Here is a 27,765-nt window from a genome sequence, read left to right as displayed (position 1 = left end):
AAGGAGAATTTGGGCCTAATAAAAACTTTGATAGTAGGGACATTCATGACACTGTCAGGGAAAAACTCAACTGTAGGAGAGCGGTAAGGAGGCAGCACTATTTGCCAGCACGAGGGCATTCATCATCCCGTTAGTTATTCAGAGGACAGAATTCCTAGTTAGAAGCCCAAGAGTCAGAGCCTACTTTGTTATAAAGCAGAAACTAACACACCATTGTAAAGCAATTATACTCCAATAAAGATGTTTAAAAAAAAAAAAGTACATGTTTCCCCACAGGCCACTAGGCAAATGTCCAATTGAAGTAGGTCACTTTGCCTAAACAGAACTAGTAGAAATCAATATTATTTAAAATGTTCTTTGGGTAAATATTTCATCACATTGATTTATAAGTTTTCTTTCACTCTCATGTTTATGGATATGAGTTAACACTTACCTGCTGTTTTAAAGTATTTTTCTCACTTATCCTTGGGCTTTGTTTTCTGGATTGTTTCTTTTATTTTTGGTTGCTACTATAAGAGACAATCTGAGATAAAACCTGTTTCTGACAGTTAAAGAATAATTATTCTTATTAGGGTATCCTGCATCATTATAAATAAATTATAGCAAATAAAAGATAAAATAATGATCAGTTTAATGCTAAAACACTGATTATAGGAACCAGATTATATCAGGGCTGTGGGAACTATAATATTAGAGTTCTTTAAAAGTTTCCGCCCTTTGCTTTCACTTCTCTTACAGGAAAATATTTATTGTGGTAATGTTTGCTCGGTTTCTACTATAATATGAAAGTACTTGGAAAATTAAAATATCAAGGCATAGCACACATTTAATCAAAACTATCAACAGGTACATACGGTATTTTTCTTTTGTTAAACATTCCCTGTCCCTTTCAGGATAATCTGCACTAGGTGTTCTGAGGCATTTAAAATATTTCTGTAGAACTTGAATGCCAAAGAAATAAAAGGATTATCATAGTTGACAAACTCAGATCACTCTCTCAATGCCCAAACTACAAGAAAAGTTACAGGAAAATGGTGCTTTATTAGTAGTAACATGAATTTTAGTATAAAAGATACTTTCTTAAGACCTAAGATATGTATCACACCATTTTCAGTTCTGTGTTGATTCTGCACTTTGGTGAATGGAAGGTTCACAAAGTTCAATGCATTATACAAAAACTACTTAGCAGAGTCATAAGTAAAAATCAAGTGTTCTGATCCATCTAAAAATATGGCTAAAGTCTTTACATTAATATATTGACTTTTGCTTTAGAAAATAATTACTAAACGAGAGACACAGGCACTAGAAAATGAAAGTAATGGCAATAATCGTATCACTCCATCTCTTTCTCTGAGAGCATCTCTCTTTGACATAAAAAACAATTTTCAAACCTCTACTAAGGAAAATAAAGAAAAACTTGACAGATAATGGAGAAATACTCCAAGCTTTTAGATGGAGAGGTTATACATAATAAAGATGTCAGTTTTGTCTAAATTCATTTAAGATTTGCATAATCCACCTTCCTACACTGTTGGTAGGAATGTAAACTGGTGCAGCCATATGGAGAACAGTATGGAGGTTCCTTTAAAAACTAAAAATAGAGCTACCATATGACACTGCAATCCCACGCCTGGGCATATATCTGGAGACAACCATAATTCAAAAGATACATGCAACCCAATGTTCACAGCAGCACTATTTACAATAGCCAAGGCATGGAAGCAACCTACGTATCTACCAACAGATGAACGGATAAAGAATATGTGGTATACATACACAATGGAATATCACTCAGCTACAAAAAAGAATGAAATAATGCCATTTGCAGCAACATGGCTGGGCCTAGAGATCATCACTGTAAGTGAAGTAAGTCAGACAGAGAAAGACAAATATCATATGATATCACTTATATGTGGAGTCTAAAAAAATGATACAAATGAACTTATTTACCAAACAGATATAGACTCACAGACTCAGAAAGAATTTTTCGTTACCAAAGGGGGAAGGAGGGGAGGGATAGATGAGGAGTTTGGGATTAAAATATACACACTACTATAATATAAAATAGATAGCACAGGGAACTATACTCAATAAACCATAATGGAAAAGAATCTAAAAAAGAATATATATACATGTATGTATAACTGAATCACTTTGCTGGACACCTAAACTAACACAACATTTTAAATCAACTATATTTCAATAAAAAATTTTTAAAAACTATACCTCAATTTTTTAAAATGGAGATTTGGATTCAGAGTGGGACCCAAGATTTGGATTCTGGAGTGGGACCCAAGATTCTGCCTTTCTAACAAGATCCCGGGAGATGCTATGCAGCTGTTATATGGACCACAATCTGAGTAGAGAGAGAAGAGAGAGCAGACAGGAGAGGCAGACAGCCTGCAGAGTCAGCTAGTTCCCTACCCAGTATTCAGATACTTCTCTGACCATGTATTTATCTAGGCACGTATTGCTCATAAATAAACTACTGTATTCTTTTAAAAATTTAAAGGGATTGATAATCACAATGTTCTAATAATATATACAAATAATACATACAGAGAGGTTTTCTCTGTAAGTTATGTGTCCTCCAAACAAATATGCTTTAAGCCATGTGGACATTTATTATTCTCTGTATTTCTGTATAATGACTCTTCTGTCATTTTCACTGATCTATTTTCTTCCTTGATCTTGTACCCACAACCCCTGAAAAAATAACAAAAATAGGAAGCAGTTCCCTGAAAGATGCAATTTGCCAAAACTCACATAAGAAGAAATAGACAATCTGATTAGCCCTGTATCTATTAGGGAAATGAAGCAATATTTAATAACCTTCCAAAACAGAAAGTATCAGGCCCAGATGGGTACCCTGGAGAATTCTATCAAACATTTACAGAAGAAATTATACCAATTCTCTGTGATCTCTTACAGAAGATAGAAGCAGAGGGAATACTTCTAACTTCTTAACCATAAGGCCAATATTACACTAATAACAATACCAGGCAAAGACATTACAGGAAGAGAAGAATACAGACTAATATCTTTCATGAATACAGATGCAAAATCCTCAACAAAATAGTAGTAAACCAAATCCAACAATGTATAAAAAGAATTATTCATCGTGACCAAGTGGGCTGTATCCCAGGTATATAAAGCTAGTTCAACATTCAAAAATCAATTAATGTAATCTATCCCATCACCAGACTAAGAAAGAAAAATCACATGATTATTTCAACATATATAGAAAAATTATTTGACAAAATCAAACACCCATTTATGAAAAGAGAAAAAAAGATTTGTATATTCCCAGTCAAAAATTTACCCAAAAAGTGAATTTACAGCTTAGAAAAATGACTTACCAGTGAATATTTGAAAGTCTACAAAAGAATAACAGGGAGATCAACAGACCAGAATATATTGTACAGCCCTCCTTCATAGTAATTATTATGACTAATACCTTTTCCTACACAAAGACATTCTCTCTATTCTGTTCTCTTTCTTGCAGTTCCTTTTAGGTCTTCTTTATTGGCTACTCCATTCTTACTGATTTTAGTATATGCTGCAATTTTTCTTTTTAAGCATCCACATTTTGGGTATTATTCCTCAGAGTAGCTTACTAGAGGTGGTATAGATGAACATACTTGAGGTTTATAATATATATTGTTTACCTTCTAAAGATCATAATAATTTACAATTCTTCCTCTTTGTGTAACCAGCTTGGCTGGTTCAGCTGTAACAGTTTTAAGACTTGTACCATTTTTACAAAAAGCACGAACCCTACTCATTTAGAGTAACACTTTTGAGTGTTTCAGTGAATCTTAAGTTGAAACTAATTCATCTCAGATGAATAATCTTTTTTATGGATGTAGAAACTTCTTAAGATATATGAATATTTTAGGTAAATAGAGTGGTGATTTGGTTGTAAAAACGTTTTCAATCTTTATATGTCATACGTACTTAGCCAGGCAGAAACAGAGCATCATATAGTCTGAGTTTGCTGGGGTGCCCTGAATGGCCCCAGTATGCTATTTTCCTCCTCTCATGAACATGGGCAGTCAAACTAGAATAATGGGACCACCCTACTTCAAAATACATATATATGGAATCTAAGAAAAAAAAAAATGTCATGAAGAACCTAGGGGTAAGACAGGAATAAAGACACAGACCTACTAGAGAATGGACTTGAGGATATGGGGACGGGGAAGGGTAAGCTGTGACAAAGTGAGAGAGTGGCATGGACATATATACACTACCAAACGTAAAATAGATAGCTAGTGGGAAGCAGCCGCATAGCACAGGGAGATCAGCTCGGTGCTCTGTGACCACCTAGAGCGGTGGGATAGGGAGAGTGGGAGGGAGGGAGACGCAAGAGGGAAGATATATAGGAACATATGTATATGTATAACTGATTCACTTTGTTATAAAGTAGAAAATATTACACCATTGTAAAGCAATTATACTCCAATAAAGATGTAAAAAATAAAATTACTGCCATTCTTCTACAAGAAAGAGTAAAGTTGTTAAGAAATCGAGATTTACCTAATTCAGAATGTGTGATTAATGCATACCCAAATCCACACGAAGTACAATTTTGTAAAAGAAAAGTTCAAAAAAATAATTTTTTTCCCTGAATTTGACTAAATAATTATGGGATTATTTAAAAAGAGACAGCGGGGAACCAGCCTTGACTTTCTTAATCTTAGCAGGAGATAAACACGTCCATTTTCTGGGGATGAAAGGTACATGCTTCATACACATTATTATGTATTTCACATTTAACATTAACCTATTTACCAAAGCTACATTTGTAAGTCCATTCTGAAATGCTTTCATCAAATTATAAGAGGAGGATATGATTTTGTGAAAAAAGGCAAAGGATTCTTTCATGACTCAGATGCAACTTTGGTTTCTTGTTTTCCCCTCACTGTAATCAATTGACCATGCCTGAGTACAGTCCATCTAAACAGCATATAGTTATTATTTAATTTAAATCCACACTAAGAAACTTCATTATAAATGAATGCATTAAAGTACCATAAAATACATAATATTCTTCATACTAAATTGAAAATATGAGAAAATCAATTTTTAAATTAAAAGCATAAGAACAATCAACTTTGTTTTAATTTTATTTTTTACACAGCAGGTTCTTTTTAGTTATCTATTTATAAATATTAGTGTATATATGTCAAGCCCAATCTCCCAATTCATCCCACCACCACCACCACCACCACCACCACCACCGCTTTCCCCGCTTGGTGTCCATGCATTTGTTCTCTACATCTGTGTCTCAGTTTCTGCACTGCAAACTGGTTCATTTGTACCATTTTTCTAGGTTCCACATATATGCGTTAATATACGATATTTGTTTTTCTCTTTCTGACTTACGTCACTCTGTATGACAGTCTCTAGATTCATCCACATCTCTACAAATGACCCAATTTCGTTCCTTTTTATGGCCAAGTAATATTCCATTGTATATCTGTACCACCACTTCTTTATCCATTCGTCTGTCGATGGACATTTAGGTTGCTTCCATGACCTGGCTATTGTAAATACTGCTGCAATGAACATTGGGGTGCATGTGTCTTTTTGACTTATGGTTTTCCCTGGGTATATGCCCAGTAGTGGGATTGCTGAGTCATATGGTAACTCTATTTTTAGTGTTTTAAGGAACCTCCATACTGTTCTCCATAGTGGCTGTATCAATTAACATTCTCACCAACAGTGCAAGAGGGTTCCCTTTTGTCCACACCCTCTCCAGCATTTGTTATTTGTAGATTTTCTGATGATGCCCACTCTAACTGGTGTGAGGTGATACCTCATTGTAGTTTTGATTTGCATTTTTCTAATAATTAGTGATGTAGAGCACCTTTTCATGTGCCTCTGGGCCATCTGTATGTCTTCTTTGGAGAAATGACTAGGTCTTCTGCCCACTTTTTGATTGGGTTGTTTGTTTTTTTTAATATTGAGTGGCATGAGCTGTTTGTATATTTTGGAGATTAATCCTTTGTCCATTGCTTCATTTGCAAATATTTTCTCCGATTCTGAGGGTTGGCTTTTCATCGAATTTAAGGTTTCCTTTGCTGTGAAAAAGCTTTTAAGTTTCATTAGGTCTCATTTGTTTATTTTTGTTTTTATTTCGATTTCTCTAGGAGGTGGGTCAGAAAGGAATTCGCTGTGAATTATGTCATAGAGTGTTCTGCCTATGTTTTCCTCTAAGAGTTTGATAGTTTCTGGCCTTACATTTAGGTCTTTAATCCATTTTGAGTTTAATTTTCTGTATGGTGTTAGGGAGTGATCTAATTTCATTTTTTACATGTAGCTGTCTAGTTTTCCCAGCGCCACTTATTGAAGAGGCTATCTTTTCCCCATTGTATATTCTTGCCTCTTTTGTCAAAGATAAAGTGACCATATGTGTGTGCGTTTATCTCTGGGCTTTCTATCCTGTTTCACTGAGCTATATTTCTGTTTTTGGGCCAGTACCATACTGTCTTGATTACTGAACCTTTGTAGTATAGTCTGAAGTGAGGGAGCCTGATTCCTCCAGCCCCATTTGTCTTGCTCAAGATTGCTGTGGCTATTCGGGGTCTTCTGTGTTTCCATACAAATTGTGAAATTTTTTGTTCTAGTTCTGTGAAAAATGCCATTGGTAGTTTGATAGGGATTGCACTGAATCTTTAGATTGCTTTGGGTAGTATAGTCATTGTTCACAATGTTGATTCTTCCAATCCAAGAACATGGTATATCTCTCCATCTGTTTCTATCACCTTTAATTTCTTTCATCAGTGTCTAATAGTTTTCTGCATACAGATGTTCTGTCTCCTTAGGTAGGTTTATTCCTAGGTGTTTTATTCTTTTTGTTGTGATGGTAAATGTGAGTATTTCCCTAATTTCTCTTTCAGATTTTTCATCATTAGTGTATAGGATGCAAGAGATTTCTGTGCATTAATTTTGTATCCTGCAGCTTTACCAAATTCACTGATTAGCTCTAGCAGTTTTCTGGTGGCATTTTAAGGATTCTCTATGTATAGTATCATGTCATCTGCAAACCATGACAGTTTTACTTCTTCTTTTCCAATCTGTATTCCTTTTATTTCTTTTTCTTCTCTGATTTCTGTGGTTAGGACTTCCAAAACTATGTTGAATAATAGTGCCGAGAGTAGACATCCTTGTCTTGTTCCTGATCTTAGTGGAAATGCTTTCAGTTTTTCACCATTGAGAATGATGTTTGCTGTGGGTTTGTCATATATGGCCTTTATTATATTGAGGTAGGTTCCCTCTATGCCCACTTTCTGGAGAGTTTTTATCATAAATGAGTGTTGAATTTTGTCAAACGCTTTTTCTTCATCTATTGAGATGATCATATGCTTTTTATTCTTCCATTTGTTAACATGGTATATCACATTGATTGATTTGCAAATACTGAAGAATCCTTGCATGCCTGGGATAAATCCCATTTGATCATGGTGTATGATCCTTTTATGTGTTGTTGGATTCTGTTTGCTAGTATTTTGTTCAGGATTTTTGCGTCCATATTTATCAGTGATATTGGTCTGTAATTTTCTTTTTTTGTAGTATCTTTGTCTGGTTTTGGTATGAGGGTGATGGTGGCCTTGTAGAATGAGTTTGGGAGTGTTCCTTCCTCTGCAATTTTTTGGAATAGTTTGAGAAGGATGGGTGTTAGCTCTTCTCTAAATGTTTGATAGAATTCACCTGTGAAGCCGTCTGATCCTGGACTTTTGTTTGCTGGGAGATTTTTAATCACAGTTTCAATTTCATTACTTGTGATTGGTCTGTTCATATTTTCTATTTCTTCCTGGTTCAATCTTGGGAGACTGTGCCTTTCTAAGAATTTGTCCATTTCTTCCAGGTTGCCCATTTTACTGGCATAGAGTTGCTTGTAGTAGTCTCTTATGAGGCTTTGTATTTCTACGGTGTCTGTTGTAACTTCTCCTTTTTCATTTCTAATTTTATTTTATTTTATTTTTTTAAGAAGATGTTGGGGGTAGGAGTTTATTAATTAATTAATTTATTTTTGCTCTGTTGGGTCTTCGTTTCTGTCAGAGGGCTTTCTCTAGTTGTGGCAAGCGGGGGCCACTCTTCATCGCGGTGCGCGGGCCTGTCACTATCGCGGCCTCTCTTGTTGCAGAGCACGGGCTCCAGATGCGCAGGCTCAGTAGTTGTGGCTCATGGGCCTAGTTGCTCTGCGGCATGTGGGATCTTCCCGGACCAGGGCTTGAACCCGTGTCCCCTGCATCAGCAGGCAGATTCTCAACCACTGCGCCACCAGGGAAGTCCTATTTCTAATTTTATTGATTTGAGCCCTCTGCCTATTTTTCTTGATGAATCTGCTAAAGGTTTATCAATTTTGTTTATCTTCTCAGAGAACCAGCTTTTAGTTTTATTGATGTTTGCTATTGTTTTTTTTTTCTATTTCATTTATTTGTGCTCTGATCTTTATGATTTCTTTCCTTCTACTAACTTCGGGGTTTTTTTTTGTGTGAGTGGTACGCAGGCCTCTCACTTTTGTGGCTTCTCCCATTGCGGAGCACAGGCTCCGTATGCACAGGCTCAGTGGCCATGGCTCAGGGGCCCAGCCTCTCCACAGCACGTGGGACCCTCCCGGACCAGGGCACGAACCCGTGTCCCCTGCATCGGCGGGCGGACTCTCAACCACTGCGCCACCAGGGAAGCCCTAACTTTGTGTTTTTTTGTTCTTCTTTCTCTAGTTCCTTTAGGTGTAAGGTTAGATTATTTGAGATGTTTCTTGTTTCTTGAGGTAGGATTGTATTGCTATTAACTTCCTCCTTACAACTGCTTTTGCTGCATCCCACAGGTTTTGGATCATCGTGTTTTCATTGTCATTTGTCTCTAGGTAATTTTTGATTTCCTCTTTGATTTCTTCAGTGATCTCTTGGTTATTTAGTAGTATATTGTTTAACATCCATGTGTTTAGATTTTTTACATTTTTTTCCCTGTAATTTATTTCTAATCTCATAGTGTTGTGGTCGGAAAAGATGCTTGATATGATTTCAATTTTCTTGAATTTACCCAGGCTTGATCTGTTGACCCAAGATGTGATCTACCCTGGAGAATGTTCTGTGTGCACTTGAGAAGAAAGTGTAATCTGCTGTTTTTGGATGGAATGTCCTATAAATATCAATTAAATCTATCTGGTCTATAGTGTCATTTAAAGCTTCTGTTTCCTTAATTTTCTGTCTGGATGATCTGTCCATTGGTGTAAGTGAGGTGTTAAAAGTGACCCACTATTATTGTGATACTGTTGATTTCCTCTTTTATATTTGTTAGCATTTGCCTTATGTATTGAGGTGCTCCTATGGTGGGTGCATATATATTTATAGTTGTTATATCTTCTTGGATTGATCCCTTGATAATTATGCAGTGTCCTTCCTTGTCTCCTGTAACATTCTTTATTTAAACTCTATTGTATCTGATATGAGTATTGCTACTCCAGCTTTCTTTTGATTTCCATTTGCACGGAATATCTTTTTCCATCCCCTCACTTTCAGTCTGAATGTGTCCCTAGGTCTGAAGTGGGTCTCTTGTAGACAGCATATATATGGGTCTTGTTGTCGTATCCATTCAACAAGCCTGTGTCTTTTGGTTGGAGCATTTAATCCATTTACATTTAAGGTAATTATTGATATGTGTTCCCTACTACCATTTTCTTAATTGTTTTGGGTTTGTTTTTGTAAGTCCTTTTCTTCTCGTGTTTCCCACTTAGAGAAGTTCCTTTAGCATTTGTTGTAGAGCTGGTTTGGTGGTGCTGAATTCTCTTAGCTTTTGCTTGTCTGTGAAGCTTTTGATTTCTCCATCAAATCCGAATGACGTCCTTGCTGTGTAGAGTAATCTTGGTTGTAGGTTTTCCCCTTTCATCACTTTAAATATATCATGCCACTCCCTCTCTCTTGTATAGTTTCTGCTGAGAAATCAGCTGTTAACCTTATGGGAGTTCCCTTGTATGTTGTCATTTTTCCCTTGCTGCTTTTAATAATTTTTCTTTGTCTTTAATTTTTGTCAATTTGATTACTATATGTCTTGGTGTGTTTCTCTTTTGGTTTATCCTGCCTGGGACTCTCTGTGTTTCTTGGACTTGGGTGGCTATTTCCTTTCCCATGTTAGGGAAATTTTTGACTAGAATCTCTTCAAATATTTTCTTGGGTCCTTCCTCTCTCTCTTCTCCTTTTGGGACCTCTCTAATGCAAATGTTGGTGCATTTAACGTTGTCCCAGAGGTCTATTAGGCTGTCTTCATTTCTTTTCATTCTTTTTTCTTTATTCTGTTCTGGGGCAGTGAATTCTACCATTCTGTCTTCCAGGTCACTTATCCATTCTTCTGCCTCAGTTATTCTGCTATTGATTCCTTCTAGTGTATTTTTCATTTCAGTTATTGTATTGTTCATCTGTTTGTTTGTTCTTTAATTCTTCTAGGTCTTTTTTAAACATTTCCTGCATCTTCTCAATCTTTGCCTCCATTCTTTTTCTGAGGTCCTGGATCATCTTCACTATCATTATTCTGAATTCTTTTTCTGGAAGGTTTCCAATCTCCACTTTATTTAGTTGTTTTTGGGGGTTTTATCTTGTTCCTTCATCTGGTACATAATCCTCTGCCTTTTCATTTTGTCTTTCTTTCTGTGAATGTGGTTTTCATTCCACAGGCTGCAGGATTGTAGTTATTCTTGCTTCTGCTGTCTGCCTTCTGGTGGATCTCAACATCTTAATCATTGTTATGATAGTGATTTAATCATTGTTATCATATAAATGATTAGATCAATTCCAGGAATATAAAGTGTAAACAACCTACTACTTCTAAGTAATAGAATTAATAGAATTATGCTACCATTTTTTTTCAAGTATTCCTGGCATATAAAATGTGATATTTAAAATTTACAACTTTCACCAATATTATAATAATCTATCAGTCTTCTATACTTTTATGTAGATGTTAGAGGTGTGTATGTATAACATTTAGATATCGATTTCTCCAATAATTATGAAAGACATCCTTACAGCTACATTATCAGGGGCTCTTTAAAAATAAAAAAATGTTCAGTATAACTTCTTTCTTCATTTACTTGCCAGATCATACTTATTTGGAACATTCCTTCTTTTCATTAGCATTATGACAACCTGTAAAACATCTTTCATAGTGTATGAAATATATAAAACATAAATTCTAAGATATGTGGATTCCCCTACTTTCTACATTTAATGTGTCAGGGGAACAAGTGAGCATCAATAACTCTGATTAAACACAAATGCCACTACAGTAAAATCCTCAGGATTATTCCTAGATCAAATTTTGTGTTAAAGACAAATATACTTCTTACTTTAGTTTAAAAAAAGAATAAGAGCATCTGTCTCAACTCCCTTCCTCTCTGCTATAGTTGGAGTTTTATTTCTGAATGATCTGATTATACCACCTCCATAGCAGAACACTTTTTTAAAAAATTTATTTTTATTTTTAAAAAATATTTCTTATACAATTTTTAAAGGTTGCTTTCCATTTACAGTTATTACAAAATACTAGCTATATTCCCCATATTGTACAATATATCCTTGAGCCTATTTTATACCCAATTGTTTGTATCTCCCATTCCCCCACCCCTATATTGTCCTTCCCCACCCCTTCCCCACTGGAACCACTAGTTTTTTCCCCATGTCTATGAGTCTGCTTCTCTTTTGCTGTAGTCTCTAGTATGTTGCATTTTTTAGATTCCACATATAAGTGATATCATGTAGCACTTGTCTTTCTCTGTCTGACTTATTTCACTTAGCGTAACACCCTCCAAGTCCATCCATGTTGTTGCAAATGGCAAAGTTTTGTTCATTTTTATGGCTGAGTAGTATTCCATTGTGCGAGTTTGTGTTTGTATATAAGTACCAAAGCTTCTTTATCCATTCAACTGTTGATGGACAGTTAGGTTGCTTCCATATCTTGGCAACTGTAAATAATGCTCCTATGAACACTGGGGTGCATATATCTCTTTGATTTAGTGGGTTTTTTTTTTTCCAGATATATATCCAGGAGTGGGGTTGCTAGGTTATATGGTAGTTCTATTTTAAGTTTTTAGAAGAACCTCCATACTGTTTTCAACAGTGGCTGAACCGATTTACAATCTCACCAATAGAACATAAGTGTTCCCTTTTCTTCACATCCTCGCCAACATTTGTTATTTCTTGTCTTTTTGATAATAGCCATCCTAACAGGTGTGAGGTGATATCTCATTGTGGTTTTGATTTGCCTTTCCCTGATGATTAGCGATGGTGAACATCTTTTCATGTGCCTGTTGACCATAGCAGAACATTTTTAATACCAATAGAATGGAACAGAGTTTCTTTTACTTGGCTTCTTTCATGGTCTGGTATCACTCACAAAGACTTATCTCCTTCGACTTTCCAAACACAAATTCCGTAGTGACATATCCAAATATTTGCAGCTCCTCAAACATTCCAAGTTCTTTCACACCTCTGTGCTTTTGCATAGCTGTGCATTTAGCCTAAAATAGACTGATCTTCTTAAGAATTTTTATTTATCCTTTGAGTAAACACATAAGTCATCTCCTTTTTTCAGTGACCCTCCGAGGTAGAGAGTAAACTCTACCCACTTTTCCTCTTAGCACCCGGAATTTATTTCTAGTTTAGAAATTACTGCACTATGTCAAAATGATTTGATTACACATTTTCCCATCTCCAACTAGGTGCTTGTTGGGATGGGAGAAGCTATCATTAGTATATCACATCACTAGCACATGCTACAAAATGCCTGAAACAGAGCATTAAATAAACGTTGTGGAATGGATGAATGAATGAGTCTAAGTAGCAGACTCTTACAGATCTAACCAATGTTCAAACCAATTCTAAATGTTGTTTAGAGGGTTCTAGCTCTCTCATGACATATGGCGATCTTCTGGGTTGTGTACCCTAGAAAAATCCAAACTAAATATTCAGAAGGCTGACTGCACACATTTTTTATTTAAAAATTCGGATATAGCTCTGAATCAAAGTTGACATTTTGGAATCTTAACACTTGTTGGCCAAAAATTTCATTCAGGTTTTTCTGTAAGATGTTATGGAAAAACCCGAATGAACTTTTTGACCAATCCTCAATTAAAAAGTACCAGGCAGAAATATTGTGACATCATGTCATTTCTATGATCTCTACAATGATGTCCAGCAATGGTATGTTTCAATGTCAAAGGAGTAGAAGAGAATGGGAAGGATAAAAAGCATCTTGTAACAATAGTGGCAAAAAAAAAAAAAAAGATGCCTTGAGGCACTTTAGACACTGCACCATTTCTGCTGGCCTACTTCTGCTTTGGTAAGGACGACTGATGTTTTCTTTATCTAACATCAAATGCTCTGAAGATATAAAACAAGTCCTTCTTCTTCCAATCAGACTGTTGCCCTGCATTCTTTTTACAGAGAAATCTTCCGTAGAAATTAGCTTATTCAGAAAAGCCACTTTTGACCCTTCTTTAGCATAATGTAAAGGTTTTGCAAATGGTTCATAGACATATTCTTAAGGAAAATAGAGACTGAATAATTGCTTAGAGGTGAATTTTGGATACATCTGGGAGTATGAGCCCATGTAGCCACTCATTCAAAGTGGGAACTAACTTCCTAGTCTCTTTCTGTATTAGTTAGATCTATTCTGGGATAGAAATAATGAAGAGACTTCACTGGTTTAAATAATGACCTCAGGTAAGGATTAAAAATGGCTTCAGGTGAGGATAGTATAGATTCAATGGCTCAAATGGTACCAACAAATACCTCCACCCCTGTCTTTTATATTATCAACTTTATATAATGACTCTGGATAGCCCCAGTATCTCTTTTAGTTTCTTCTGCACAAGTTCTTGGGTGTATTCTCTCTTGCTAGCCCAAATTGGGTCACACACTCATCCTTAAAGCAATCACTATGGCAAAGTAGATGGAATACAGCTTTGGCAAGTACAATCCCAGCAAACCTTGTGAATACGTTTGGGGGATGGATGAATTCTTCAAAGAAAAATCAGAGGCACAGTTAATGAGAGAAGAGAATGAATGAATGTTGAGGAGGCAAGTAACACATGATGAACATTTATCTTTAAAAATTTTATATCAATTTAGCAATTCTTTTAATCAAGGATTTAAGACTTTAAGATATAAGATCAAAGATGTAAAAATTTTACTTGTTAATTTACTTAAATTCTTTACCCCCTTTTAGCCTATTGGTAAAACTGAAAATCAAGAAAATGCACTGTATTAATCTTATAGCTTTTCATACCTTATTCCCCATTTCAACACTAGGTGCTCCTGAAATAAGAAATCTCAGATTGAGGATCACAGCTAAGTCTTACTTCCTAATGTGGATTTTTGGGGAGTATTTTGGGATACCAGTGGTCTTAAAGTTAGAAGATTACTATAGATTTATTTTCTCAGATATTTAATTGCCATTCCACAAAAACATTCCCTGATCTGATATGTAAACCAAGTGAAGTCCAGTTTCTGACTAGCTTATTATCTCTCTAAGGAAAGAGAGAAAACTACAATTCTCTGTGCATGACACAGTGCAATTCTTACATCATATGAATATAAAATGCATAGTCATAATCTATACTTTAAAATTAATAGCAATATGTTATGAGAATTAATTTTCAAAATTTGGTCAAATTCAAATTATCTTAGTTCTCTTCAGAAGATATTACTAGCTCAATACTAATTTGAATCAATAGCATGTGTCAAGTGGGAAAAAAAACATCAATTCAGACATCTATTTCCTTGTGTAACAGGTGAAAGGATTTTCTATGATGAAAGTTTACTATTATATAATACTTATTATTTTCTGATAGCTAATAGAACAAAGAAGCAGGCACTCATTTCTGTAAGGATATATATATGATATATAATACATATATATATATAATATATATACATATGCTTTTGAAAATACACTTATTTTATGAGTGTTATGAAAATAAATGAGATCGACTGTAAATCATTCGATCAGTATGGGTAAGTAATAAAATTCTTATCCTTAGCCAAAGAAACAAACAAAAAAGAATGGTTTTTGTGCTTAGTTCCCTTTTTCACTATTGAACTCATCTCAAATGAATGATAGTAACAACAAATACTTAAAAAGTATTTATTATGTGTCAAGCACAATTCTTAGCACTTAACATATATTAACTTATTTATACTCTACAACAATATTATGAGTAGGTAACTGTACTATCCTAGTTTCACAGATGAGGAAACTTAGTCACAGAGGATTTAAGTAACTTGCCAAAGAAAATGGTAAAGTTAGCATCTGAACCCATACTTAGTGCTTCAATGACTGGGCTCCAGAAAATTGAATCTCAGCAAAAATCAGACTAATGATAAAATGCTGTTAGAAGAATCCTTCAGATTATAGGTTTTTGTGAACAATCTGTTTATTTTTTCTCTTTATGCAAATGCAGTGGCTGTTTTACTCTGGTGTACTGGGACTTGAGAGTAATGGAATTTGAAGGCATATTGAGATGGTAATAGAGTGTGCAATTTGGTGTCATGCTTTATCTGACATCTGGTAGGCAAAGTTTGAAATTGCAGTGAGAGCATTAACAAAAGTTTACTTAAGGAGAAACTGAGAGCCATTTCCTGACAGGATGTGATGTTCAGGAATAAAAGAAAGCAAGAAATTGGTGATGAATCAGAGATTCATTATTGACAATCTGTTATATGGAGCACAGGGCTAGGAAATAGGTATACCAAAATAAATAAGACATGATTCCTACTCCACAGTAACTAATAGTATAGAGGGGATAATGGGTAATAGTAAAGTGGAAATAACCAAATTCTATAAAATGTACAATGATGTAATAAACAGAAGGACAGAAAGACGACTGGTAGTAGGGACAGATGAGATCAGGGGAGACATTCTGTGATTCCCAAATAGCACTGAACTTTATGCAGAAGGCAACAGGAAGCCAGCAAGAGATTTTAAGCAGCTAAATTATATGATCAAGAGAGAATGTTTGGTGGGAGACCTGTGAATCCCCAGATAAGGAAAATCTGATCCCAGGATCCCACTATCTCTATTAACAGCCTTAATCCTTCCTAGACAATCAGTTTAACTCTTTTAACCCCTTCCATTGTTGCAACCCTTATCTAAGCCTCACTACTGTCTCTCACCTGAATTATTGCAATAGCCTCTTCACTGTTTCTTATCCACTCTTTCAAAGTTGATTCTCAACAAAGCAACATGAACGATTCTTTAAAAACAAAAGTCGTTTCCCGTTACTTGTCTGCTCAAACCCTCCCGTAGATTCCAACTTAGTCAGACTGAAAGTCAAAGCCCCTTAGTGGTCTCACTCCTCCATAACCTCCTCTAACCTCATCCCTGATTATTCTGCCCCTAATTCACGCTATGCCAACCACATTGGCCACCTTGTTGTTCCTCAGATTCAAAGCAGTTCCCACCTCAGGGTCTTGCATTTGGTGTTCCTTCTGCCTAGAACATTATTTTCCCAGATTCTCAAGGGGCTGGCTTCTCCACCTCCTTTATGTCACTTCACAGTTGTCACTCTGTCAACAGGACTGAGCAAATTGTGGTGCTATGAACTAGGTGAGGAAAACTGGAGGAGAAACCAGTTTTGGAGGAGAGATGATGAGTTTGACTTTGGTACATACTGATTTTGAAATGCCAGTAGGGTTTAGTTGGAGCTTCCAGGTAGAGCTCAAAAGCAGAAGGTTGAAAGGGAATGTTAACATTTAAAGAGGAAGCACAGAAAGAATACAGCATACAGGAAACAGAGGAAGTAGCCTGTGGTAGATTAAATATGTCTACAAATTCTGACAAGAAACTCCCATCAAAAGGTATAATTGAGTCCATTATCCCTTGAATCTGGCCAGCCCTGGGACTGTCTTTGACCCAAAGAAGAAGTAGCCTTATGATTGTTCCAGAACCCAGGCATTACAAGGTCTTTCATCTGTTTTGCTCTTTTGGAACACTGCCCTGGGATCACCTTGTAAAGAAGCTGGTCTAGTCTACAGGGCTATGACAGGACACATGGAGGAAACAGGAAGTACCTACATTGATATTAGTGAGGCCAACTTGGACATCATCCATGCCAGCCCTCCAGCTCAGTGCAGCTGCACCAGTGATCCCAGGAGGAACCAACAGAGGAATTGCCCAGCCAACCAACAGAATTGAGAAAATTTTTTTTTTAAATCATTAAGCTTAGGGTGGTTTGTTACGCAGCATACATATCTGGTAGAGAACTTGGTACCTAGAAATGGGGTGCTTCTTTACCATAAACCTAAAACATATAGCAATGGCTTTGAGGCTTGGGGTAGGTAAAGGTTAAAAAGTAGGTGAGAAGATTGTTAATGGAGGCTGGAGACAGAAAAGGTTGTTAATGGAAGATGTAACATCATCATGTTACAAATTGATGGAAAAATTCTCAGAACTGTTGCTTATAGAAACTTGCAAGACAGAAAACCTATCTAATGGACCTAGAAATCTAGACATTTCCAGAAAAGAGATTAGAAGTGTCCATTTAATTTTTTTACCCTGAGAATGATGATATAGGGAGAGAAATAAACTAAAAAAGGAATAATCAGTGTGCAGTTGGAATTAAGATGATGCCATGATATACTGAAATGGAAAATAAAATTGTTTCTCACCCCTGGTTAGCTGGTAGAAGATTTTCAGAGAAATATATGGCCTAAGGTAAAACTCAGCTCAAGGATGTAGCTAAAAATGCTTTGATAAGACCTCAGAAAGATGTAAGTGGTATTTAGAAGACTCCTTGACTTTTAAAAGGCCTCTAAAAATCTTAAAGGTAGTTTCCACAGCAGCCTCATACATGGCCCAAAGTAAAGAGAGGCTTTTTCAAAAACAAATTATCCAAATTACGGATATGGCTTTGGTGCCACGGAGTGACCTCCAATGAGATTCTTAAGAAACCCAAAACAATTTAAGAGTGTTATATTGATAAAAACACTGTCAGCTTGGTCTTAGAGAAACTGCAACATTTCAAAATGAATAAAAGGACTCCAGGCTCTCTGATTTACATGGGCAGAAGGCCGACTGAGAAAGTTCCTCAGCTATAAATATGAGCCATTTCTTATGGAACAGGCAAGACATCTTATGGAAAATCCAAGATCCCAGGGTGAAGAACAAAGAGTCAAGGAGAAAAATGGGCTACAGAACCACTCTCAGAAAACAAAAATAGGCTTAGATCAAGGAATTTTCCCTGCCCCTGGTATAGGGGAGACAGGCTGGGTCTTAGAATTGATGTAGACCAGAGACTGCTGAACGTTTCCTATTTTTCTCATCTTTGAGTGGGAGAGTCTATTCTGATTTTCTGGTCCCTGTTACATCATTGTATGCTGTATGTGTGGAGAAGGTTATCTTGTCTTTTTTCGTTCAAAGCCCTCTGATTCAAGAGTAGCCATACCCTAGAAACCAAAATTTCCGATTTCAATCTGAAATCAGGTTCTTTGTGACAAGTAACATAAAACAAGGATCATATGAAGTCATTATCTTAAAGAAAATCACTTTTCATAAATCACTTTGTGAAAAGCACCACACTAGTGTATAGTAAGATCTTGAAGGAATATGTATGTTAGGTGCAGGACAAAAGAGTTTCATTTTTTTGGGAAAGTTAATTATCTGAATGATTCAAATTTTTATTACATCTACAAATTAAAATATCTTTCAATATGAGAGTTATATTTTCCATGTCTTGACACCTTAAATAATTATTCAGACATTCAGCTAAACAGATTCTATAGGACTGAGTCCTATAGAATACAGGATTTAACTAATAATAAGAAGATTTAAGCACTACAATAAACTCCTTTTTTAAAACTTAGAAAGGAATAACAATATACAAGTTAGGGACAAAAGCACTTGAACATTACAAGTTTTTAAAATAAACACTAATCCTATCATCTGAAATATTTTTTTTTGATGTGTGCGTGGTATTATGTGGAAGATACATAGCACAATTCTGTTTAACAAGTCAAGTTCTATAATTTTAATTTGATCAAATGAGACTGTCATTATTTGTACATAATAAGACCTATATATTTCTTTTTATATTTTCTGATTTATTTTTCCCCTCAAAAAAAAATCTATAATTAAAGGATAGCACTAAATTACTTTGAAATGCACAGGAAAGAATTTGACAAATTGTCTCATGGGGCAAAACAGCTCCTCTGAAAGTAAGAGCTCAAAGCAAATATGTGAAAAAAATACAAATAAGAAAAGAGTAGCCACACCCGAATTGTTGTCCCTGAGATGCCTCATCTATATTTGAACTAGATGCAGAACATGAGGTAGTGAACTCTAAGCCTGATGGCATAACTACATGAGAATTCTGATGGTCTCCGGTGGAAAGGGGGTGTACTTTGCATGTGGGAGGAGTGAAAACAATTGTGACCAGAAGGTGGACTGTAGTGAATTAAATTCTTTGCCACAATTCTTCATAACGTCTCTCATCAAGCAGTAGAGCCTATTTCTTTCCTCATTAAACCTGAGTTGTCATCAGGACTTCTTTTGACCAAAAGAATGTGGCCGAAGTGACACTATAAAAGTTCAAGAGGCTTGTCAGCTTCTGTTTCTGTCCTTTTAAAAGCAGTGCCCTACAACCACCAGATAAGGAAGCTGGTCTAGCTTAATGGAGAATGAGGGCCCCTGTGAAGAAGCACCAATGCACCTTAGCAGGCAGTTAGCATCAGATGCAAAATACGTGAGGGAGCCCATCTTGGATCTTCCTCCAGTCACAGCCAAACCTCTCCGAGTGAGCACAGTAAAACTGAAACAGGAACTCCGCAGAATCATGAGAAATCCTAACTGGTTTTGTTATCAGCCAGTGAGTTTTGAAGTGGTTTGTTATCCGGCAACAGTTAAATGATACACGGCCTGAGAGGGAGGAAAGACATCAGAGGAATGGAGAATCAATGAAATCAAGGGACAACAAAGTCTGACAGGGGAGATAAGAGATGAGCAAAGTCACAGAAGCAAAAAAGGGAAGGATAACGTAAGGGATGAGATGCATCTGTTAGGTTGAAAGATGTGCCTTCTATCATACTGGCTTTTACTGACCCAGCTATGAGAAAACTGGCTGCCCTGGGTTGTGTTAAGGCACTTGACCACTTATAAAGTGAAAGGCTGTTTTCTCTTGCATTTGCCATTTGAAGTGGTAGATAAAACTTAGTGGGAAATTTATATCATCCTATTAAGTGACAAGCAAACTACTGTTCACTTAACTTTCATCTGAGGTTTCTGCTATAACTAACCTAATTTAAAGAAGAAAATTCTGGGCTTCCCTGGTGGCGCAGAGGTTGAGAGTCCGCCTGCCGAAGCAGGGGACACGGGTTCGTGCCCCGGTCTGGGAGGATCCCGCGTGCCGCGGAGCGGCTGGGCCCGTGAGCCATGGCCGCTGAGCCTGCGCGTCCGGAGCCTGTGCTCCGCAACGGGAGAGGCCACAACCGTGAGAGGCCCGCATACCACAAAAAAAAAAAAAAAAAAAAAAAAAAGAAGAAGAAAATTCCTTATAAAACGCTACTCTTTGCTAAAACATTGCTATGCAAAAGAACGCTGGCTCAATCCTGATGGCTTCCTTACAAACAAAAAAATACTTTTTATTTACAGTATATCAAAATATATTATAATACACATACCACACACACACACACACACACACACACACACACTCTCTCACACACAGAAGATAGATCAGGGTATCTGATGCCAGATTTTTTAAGGCCAAAATAAAATTGTGATTACTATAAACCAACACTGAAGAATAACCTATTGTCTTAAATTTTCTAAAAGGCTATAATGACTTTCATCTTTACAACAAATTGAATAGAGAACCTCAATGTAATTACAGGAAACAAACTCTTACCAACAGTGTTAGATGATCCTAATTGTAAAGTTAAGGACCTTAGATTTAAGCATAATATCCAACCTAATTATATTGCAAATGCATTAAATGGCATAGCATTCTACAGGAAGGAAACTCCTTAGTTGATTTATTGCTTAAATTATGGAAAAACAATTCAGTTATAGGACGTATTCTTGCATTTAAAAGATCAGCTTTTCAATGTAATGGCTGTGTAATTTGTGTTAAGAAGTAGATTCCAGTTCCAAAGAGTGATCATGCTTTTGAAATTGTGTTCTCAACTAGCTCTACAGATATTTCAATTGATCTGAACTTGAGCTCTTGCCAAAGTTTTTGAAGCAAATCCTAGGTTAGTTTCCCTTATAAACTTAAAGAAATTTTAACTTAAGTTTTCATCACTCCTCCTCGTGTATTATGATGTTCTTGTCCATCACTGATAAATAATTATGAAAAAATATAGCACAGAAGGTATTATCCTGATGGAAAAAAGCAAAAATACGCTTTTTGTCTCCTCTGTCTCACAAGTTATCAGTCATTTCTAGGGTGATCATATTACTTATTCTCCAAACCAGGACAATTTCGGGGACAAATAGGAGTGCTATCAATAATGACCTCAAGAAAATGGTACTATCCTGATCAAACCCATGAGACCAAATCACCTATTTCATACCAAAGGGTATTTCCAGTTATCTGTGGCCGTTCTCAAAATTTTTCTCTTTCTTCCTTAAGATCCTTACTCTCACTTCTCCTCCTAGGACTATCTTTCATTCTCTTTTATCATTACCAAACTGCTTACCTCTCTTCCCATACTACCAGAAGTAACTTAAAAATTCTCTTATTTTGCAGAACTCAGGTCTTTTATTATCCAGGCAATGTAGAGAGTACTGCAGATTTGTCTACCAAAATTGTCCCAAAGTGTTCACCTAAACTGGAAACTATATCCTCATGGGGATTCCTCTGTAGTATAGAAGACACTGTTACCAGGTTTTAGGTTTGCTTTAGTATACACACATTTATACTCCTTCCCACCATATTTGGATCTCCTTCCTGTACAGTGTTCTTGCCCAGCTTGGATCCCTGAAGACTCCTTTTACTGGATCTTTGCACCCATCTATCAGATTCTGCTGCTTATATATCATTCTTGGCCTTTAGCTGAATGGCCCTGGGCACTAGGGTGGTCTGGCCAATATAGAGAGCTGGAAGTTTCCTGGACCCACCTTCCTCCTCCCAGCCAGCATCTGTGAGCCAATGGTGACTGGTGTGAGCGTATAAAATCCCAGCTCCTTTACTTCTAAAGCTAGAAGATTTGGGGTTTAATTTACACTCCAGAGTGTCTCACCTAATTAGACTGAGACTGCAACTCTGGTGTTCCGTGCAGAAAAGAGTTAACTTAGCAGGCCTGAGACTGTTATCCTTAGACACTCTTGCTCACTAGGCTGGCCTTTGGCTTGCATCTGGGACCTTGAATTTCTAGAGGGCTCCACATTCTCTAAATGATAAGTGTTGCTCAGTGGGGTTAAAGTATTCATACAAACAACGTGGCTTATATTGAACACCTGCTTTGATTCTGGGAGTCTGGAATTTTGGTATGTGTTAGGCAGAGGGTGACTGCATGGCTGAGCCAATATAAACCCTGGACTCCTAGGCTCAGGTGAGTTTCCTTGGAAGACAACACTTCACACATGTCACAATTCACTGGTGGAAAAATTATGCATAACCAATTTGACTCCGCTGGGAGAGGACTCTTGGACGCTTGTGCCTGGTTTTCTCTGGACTTTGCCCCATGTGCCTTTTTCTCTTGCTAATTTTGCTTTGTACTCTGTTGATGAAATGAATCATAGCTGTGGGTATGACCATATGCTGAGTTCTGTAAGTTCCCCTAGTTAATTAAAGAACCTGGGGGTGGTCTTGGGAACCAAGACACACTCTCCTTTCACTATTTTGCTTCTTTATTTCCCCTTCTCTTACTGGCTTTCCCTGGGAGCACACCTTTAATAAACTGTGGGCATCCTAATCCTTGACATGGCCTATGTTTCTAGGAGGGTTTACGAATATTGTCAATCAGACAAAATATTAGTTTCAACTATAAGCTTTGTAATTTCTCTCTTTCTATTCCTGGAATGATTTGCTCCTTACCCTGTCCACTTTATTCCACAAATCTCTATCCCCCTCCAAACTGTTACTCTTTAATAAATATATATTTGGACAAATTAATTCAGTGTTTATATCATTTGTAAATTGTACACAAATTGTAGTACAAGGCTTAAAATAGAGCAGAGCAGTACCTCGCCCCATTTCTCCCCATACTGAGTCCTGTTTTCCAGAGACAAAAATTTTCCATTTTTTTAAGGAGCTTATTCCTGATTTACCTCAAGACATCAGGTATGCCCTTACCTTCCTGTTAATACTGAATACCTGGGGAAAGAAGAGTACAACATAAACTACTTGGGAAATAAATAGTATTCAAGTCTTCCCTTCCATCTACTCATATGTGGATACATATCTCCTTCCAGTAGGAAGAAATTGGTGGTAAAAATTCAGAAAGACTAAGCAGTCGCATGACAAGCCAGTACCTGGGATATTAAGTTCATCTTCAACATCTTTCACAGTCAGTTCTTTTGGTATTTCTGATGCTATACAGAAATGGTTCCCCCCCCAAAAAAGGCAGAGAAAATTACTATAAAGGCTTGCTTCAGTATTACTCTCTTAGCGTTCTTAATCATAGGTCTTCTTCAGCATTACCCAAATCCAGCCAGTATGCTTTGGTTCTGGGAAACTTTGGGTAACAGAATCAGGTCTTAGGTTCCACCAAAACAATCCTTTTGTCATTTTAGTACAGTGATTCACAAACTTCACTGTGTATCAGAACTATCCAGAAAGCTTCATAAAAATGCAGCTTTCTGGGACTTGCCTCCATAGATTGTAATTAAGTCCATAGATAAGACAGGAATCTGACACTCCTTTACAAATACCAAAAACAAAATAACAAAACTGTGGTTTTGAAATTCACACAGAAATGTGTCAATACTCTGATATCTAGAATAGAACACATGGTAATGAAATATAGATGGTATCATTTATCTTTTTTCAACAGAGGGGAGGGAAATATGGAAACAATACTTGGTTTACAGTATACTTAAGTAATCAGTAAGATTATAGATTATTTTTTGACTTTCAGCCTAATAGCCTTGCTTTCTTCTGTCTCTAACCAACCAATTTGGGAAACAAAATACTCTTGCCTCACCAATTTACACCTTTAAATAAAACACAAACAAATTTTGCAAAAACTGAAAGAAAGCAGATTTTGGGTTTTCTCATAGGTTCAATATTCTCTAGGATTCCACTCGGCACCCTGACCCATTACCACCAGACCTTTAGAGTAGTTCCTGTATTTGTGCCCACAGATCTGGGATTGCTTTTCTGACAATCTTTAAATTATGAGTAATATTTTTTTCTGTTACACATAAAATGTTTCTCTCTTCCTGGACAGTCTAATTGTCTTCTGAGTTCTCTTTCACCTTGCATTTTTGTTACACCCCTCTGTCAGACAATCTACATAAAACTCCTCCTGGGTGCTCTCTCAACCCTCTGTCAACCCTGTTCCTTAGAAGACAACTGGAAAAATGGACAATAACAGCAGCAGCAAATCCTAATGATTTCAGAAGCCTGGATAAAGAATACTTCAGAAAAAAAGAGACTTTAAATGCTTTGAGATCATTAACAAAGTAGTGAAATTTGTGAGGAAGGTGGGAGAAAAAACAGTCTTTCTATTATTTGCTAGATTCACAGGCTCTAATTCTTCACTTCCCTAGTTGAGCTTTAACTTAATTATAAAACAAAATCTATAGCCGCAGCCAGGCCTAGAGGTAGAGTCTGTACAACTAATCAACTTTAATTCCCTGGGCTCGATTTAATTACAAAACGACATTTGGCGCAGCTGCTAAACACTTACCAGGTGACCACATGATAATACTGGAGTAGTATTTACAGGTCTCCAGCTTTTGCACTGATTCTCACAGCACAATTATGTTTCAGTTATATATAAATTTGAACAGCCTCTAGGATTTATAATAAAACATTTTCTTGATTTTATACATTCCTGTAGTTGAGGCAGTTAAAACACTGAATTGCACAATAACTAATATATGCCAGGGAGTAAAATGTAATGACAGAGGAGATGTCCTGATAATGAACAATAATAACAAGCTGAATATTAGTAACACATTTCTGACCTTTAAAAATTCATTCTGTTTGTTAGGTGGACAAAGTGAAACCAGCTTATGTATACTGAGTTATCAATTTGCCTTTTAGGTTATAACATACATTACTTTCCAACATAACTAGACATATCTAACTCATTCTTCTTGTTCCTTAATGTTCCACAAGACAATTTAGGAGGTGATTATATGTGTTACATAATATTTTTTAGCTGACAGAATTAAAATTAACCACTGTTGTTTTTAAAATAGCCACCTCCTCGAGTACATTTCAAATATACTCAATCTGCACAAACATCCAGGAAGACCACTGCAATACGTGAGACCTGATTTTTCATTTTATAATATCTAGGCAGAGGTTCCATGCACAATTAACTTTTCATCTTAAGAGTTTTTTTCAACCTAGCCCATGCAAATATACTTTTTATAATATCTGGGATCCCAGTTCCTCCCTAGGTCTATAGGAGGATAAGAAAAATTATTTAAATTGAGGAAAAGGAATCAAGAAGCAGTATCACTAAGGAAGTCACTAACGATACTAAAATAAATATGACCCTTACTGTTTCTACAGCAACTAGATAGTAATATAGAGTGCCTTTTAATTCAAATTAGGATTTTAAGCACAACAGAATGCGTTCCATTTGCTCTCTTTTTCCTAGAGGTTAATCTCCTTTTCTTTCCCTTTAGAGTGGAACTGAGTAAAAGCTAAAGAGAGGATGTATCATAGCTAATTACACCTACAGAGAAAAAAGCGGCATTCATCGTAAAATATCTGGGGCAATAACCCCCTCTTCACCTTCCAACTTCAAGTGCTGGTTCAGATTTTACTTGATGCTGTCCTGCATGACTACCTTGGATCCTGGACAAGGACAACACTGTAGGTTTCAAAGTTGAAAGGCTAATTTCTCAGTACTAGCAGTGTCTGTCAGTCTCTTACCCCAGAGAGTATCTTTCTCTACTGAGCAGTGATTGAGTCACAGGAGGTAACAATTCTGCTTGCTGGAAGAAAATAGGATGGAAGGAATCACGACGGTTACCAGATGTTCCAGTGCCCCTGAGGGGGCACCAGAATGTTCCTGCATATGCTGTAAACAGCATCAACTGTCAACCATGGGACCCCGGGGTGTGGTGCTCATGCTGCTCTGATGTGCAGAGTCTCAGGATTCCAGAGTTGGAAGAACCTTGAAGATGCTCTTAGCCAGAGGTTTTACACTACGTCTGGAGGAGTTCTTTGTTTCCTAAGTGTGATTCAGGCATTGCTGAACAATAAGGGGGAATCTCCCTGAAACAGTAGCAGCACTCTTGGAAAGAATGTAAAGATCTTAAGCCAGGGCTAACAGCAAGACAGGATATTTTATCCAACAAAAATCAGTCATAAAAGTCCAAGGTAATTCCTATGGTTCAAGGAAAGAACTTTGTGGGAAATCCCTGTCCCAGTGGCTCTATGACATTCCTAGAAGGGAGGCCCTAGAGTTCAGAAGGTTAATTCAGGAATTCTAGGCTGCAATAGGCATCGTGGCTTGGAAGTCTGGAAATTAAAATATATTACTAGGACACAGTATCAGGGTGGGAGATGAAGGCTTCTAAAGGCAAGTCAACCAATGCTTACAACCCTTCTTTATTTACATATCACTTTCCATGGCAAATAGTGAAAAAAAAAAGCACTTAGAAAAATGTTACCTTTCCTTGTTATTTTAAAATTTGTCAATTTTACACATTGCCTTGATGATGGTTTCTTATTCTATGTTACCTGTTTTCAAAGTAAAGAATACCTTGTGATTGTTCAAGACCCTCTCCACAGCCACCATCAGGAAGGAAGAAAGGAAGGAAGGAAGGGAGAGAGGGAAGCAGGGGAGGGAGGGGAGGAAAGGAAGGAAAGGAAGGGGAAGCTATTTCTGTGTTTGTAAATGGAACCAGCTATGATGTGAGAAGACATGCGATTTTAACATAAGGAAAACTGTATCTCCAGGGTCAAACAGACATCCATAAAAGCAGGATAGATAATCTTTCTCACCATCACTGTTGATGCACACAACCTCTTGAATTTGAGTGCCTGGACCACACTCCCTTCCATTATCTGGTTCACAGTCTCCTAGCCTCACTGCTTTCCAGTCATAGCAGGATGGCTCCTCACAGGGAATGGCTTCCAGTAAGTGAGGGCAGTTCCCAGCGCCCCCAGAGCCTCCAGTGGGCTCATTGGTAATGTGCCGTTTCCTCAGTTTAAAACCTGAATTGTTGGAGAAGGAAAATATTTACTGTTACCATCATGCACTGAATATTTCAGAAGGCTGAATGAAACTTCAAGTGAAAGCTGTATGAGGGTAGAGGGTAGAATTCATATCTGCTTTAATCACTAGTGTATCCTCAAACTCTAGTTTAATATGAGCTCATTAATAATTTATTAAATGAATAAACAGAATGGCCAAAGAGGGACTTTTGGTGTCAGCTTACTACAGTAAAAGTCAAGCAAGAATGGGCTGGAGAGAGATAAAGAGAAAGAGAAACAGAGAGAGAGGTGATTGGTTGATTTGGAAAGTCTGTAGTTGTAAAATGTTCAAAGACACAATAAAATCTCAAGCTATTCAGAAGTATTCATGACCAGACAAAAGTGCTATTACTTTGAATTCCTCAACAGGATCACCTGGT

At 36.7% G+C, this 27,765-nt stretch overlaps 1 protein-coding gene across 1 annotated transcript in view; it reads right to left on the bottom strand.

Moving 5' to 3' along the window:
- Positions 1 to 27,765, bottom strand: part of THSD7A (thrombospondin type 1 domain containing 7A) — a gene marked incomplete at both ends in the record, with an annotated part of 438,329 nt that overhangs the window by 139,199 nt on the left and 271,365 nt on the right. Inside the window, one exon of the mRNA XM_079711822.1 lies at positions 27,134 to 27,346. Within this exon, the coding sequence (XP_079567948.1) occupies positions 27,134 to 27,346 (213 nt within the window). The remainder of the gene's footprint in view (positions 1 to 27,133; positions 27,347 to 27,765) is intronic.

Source organism: Hyperoodon ampullatus (genome assembly GCF_949752795.1).
Source record: "Hyperoodon ampullatus genome assembly, chromosome: 9".
NCBI lineage: Eukaryota > Metazoa > Chordata > Mammalia > Artiodactyla > Ziphiidae > Hyperoodon > Hyperoodon ampullatus.
The sequence above is the reverse complement of the archived record's forward strand: the minus strand, read 5'-3'. Positions and strand labels throughout refer to the sequence as shown.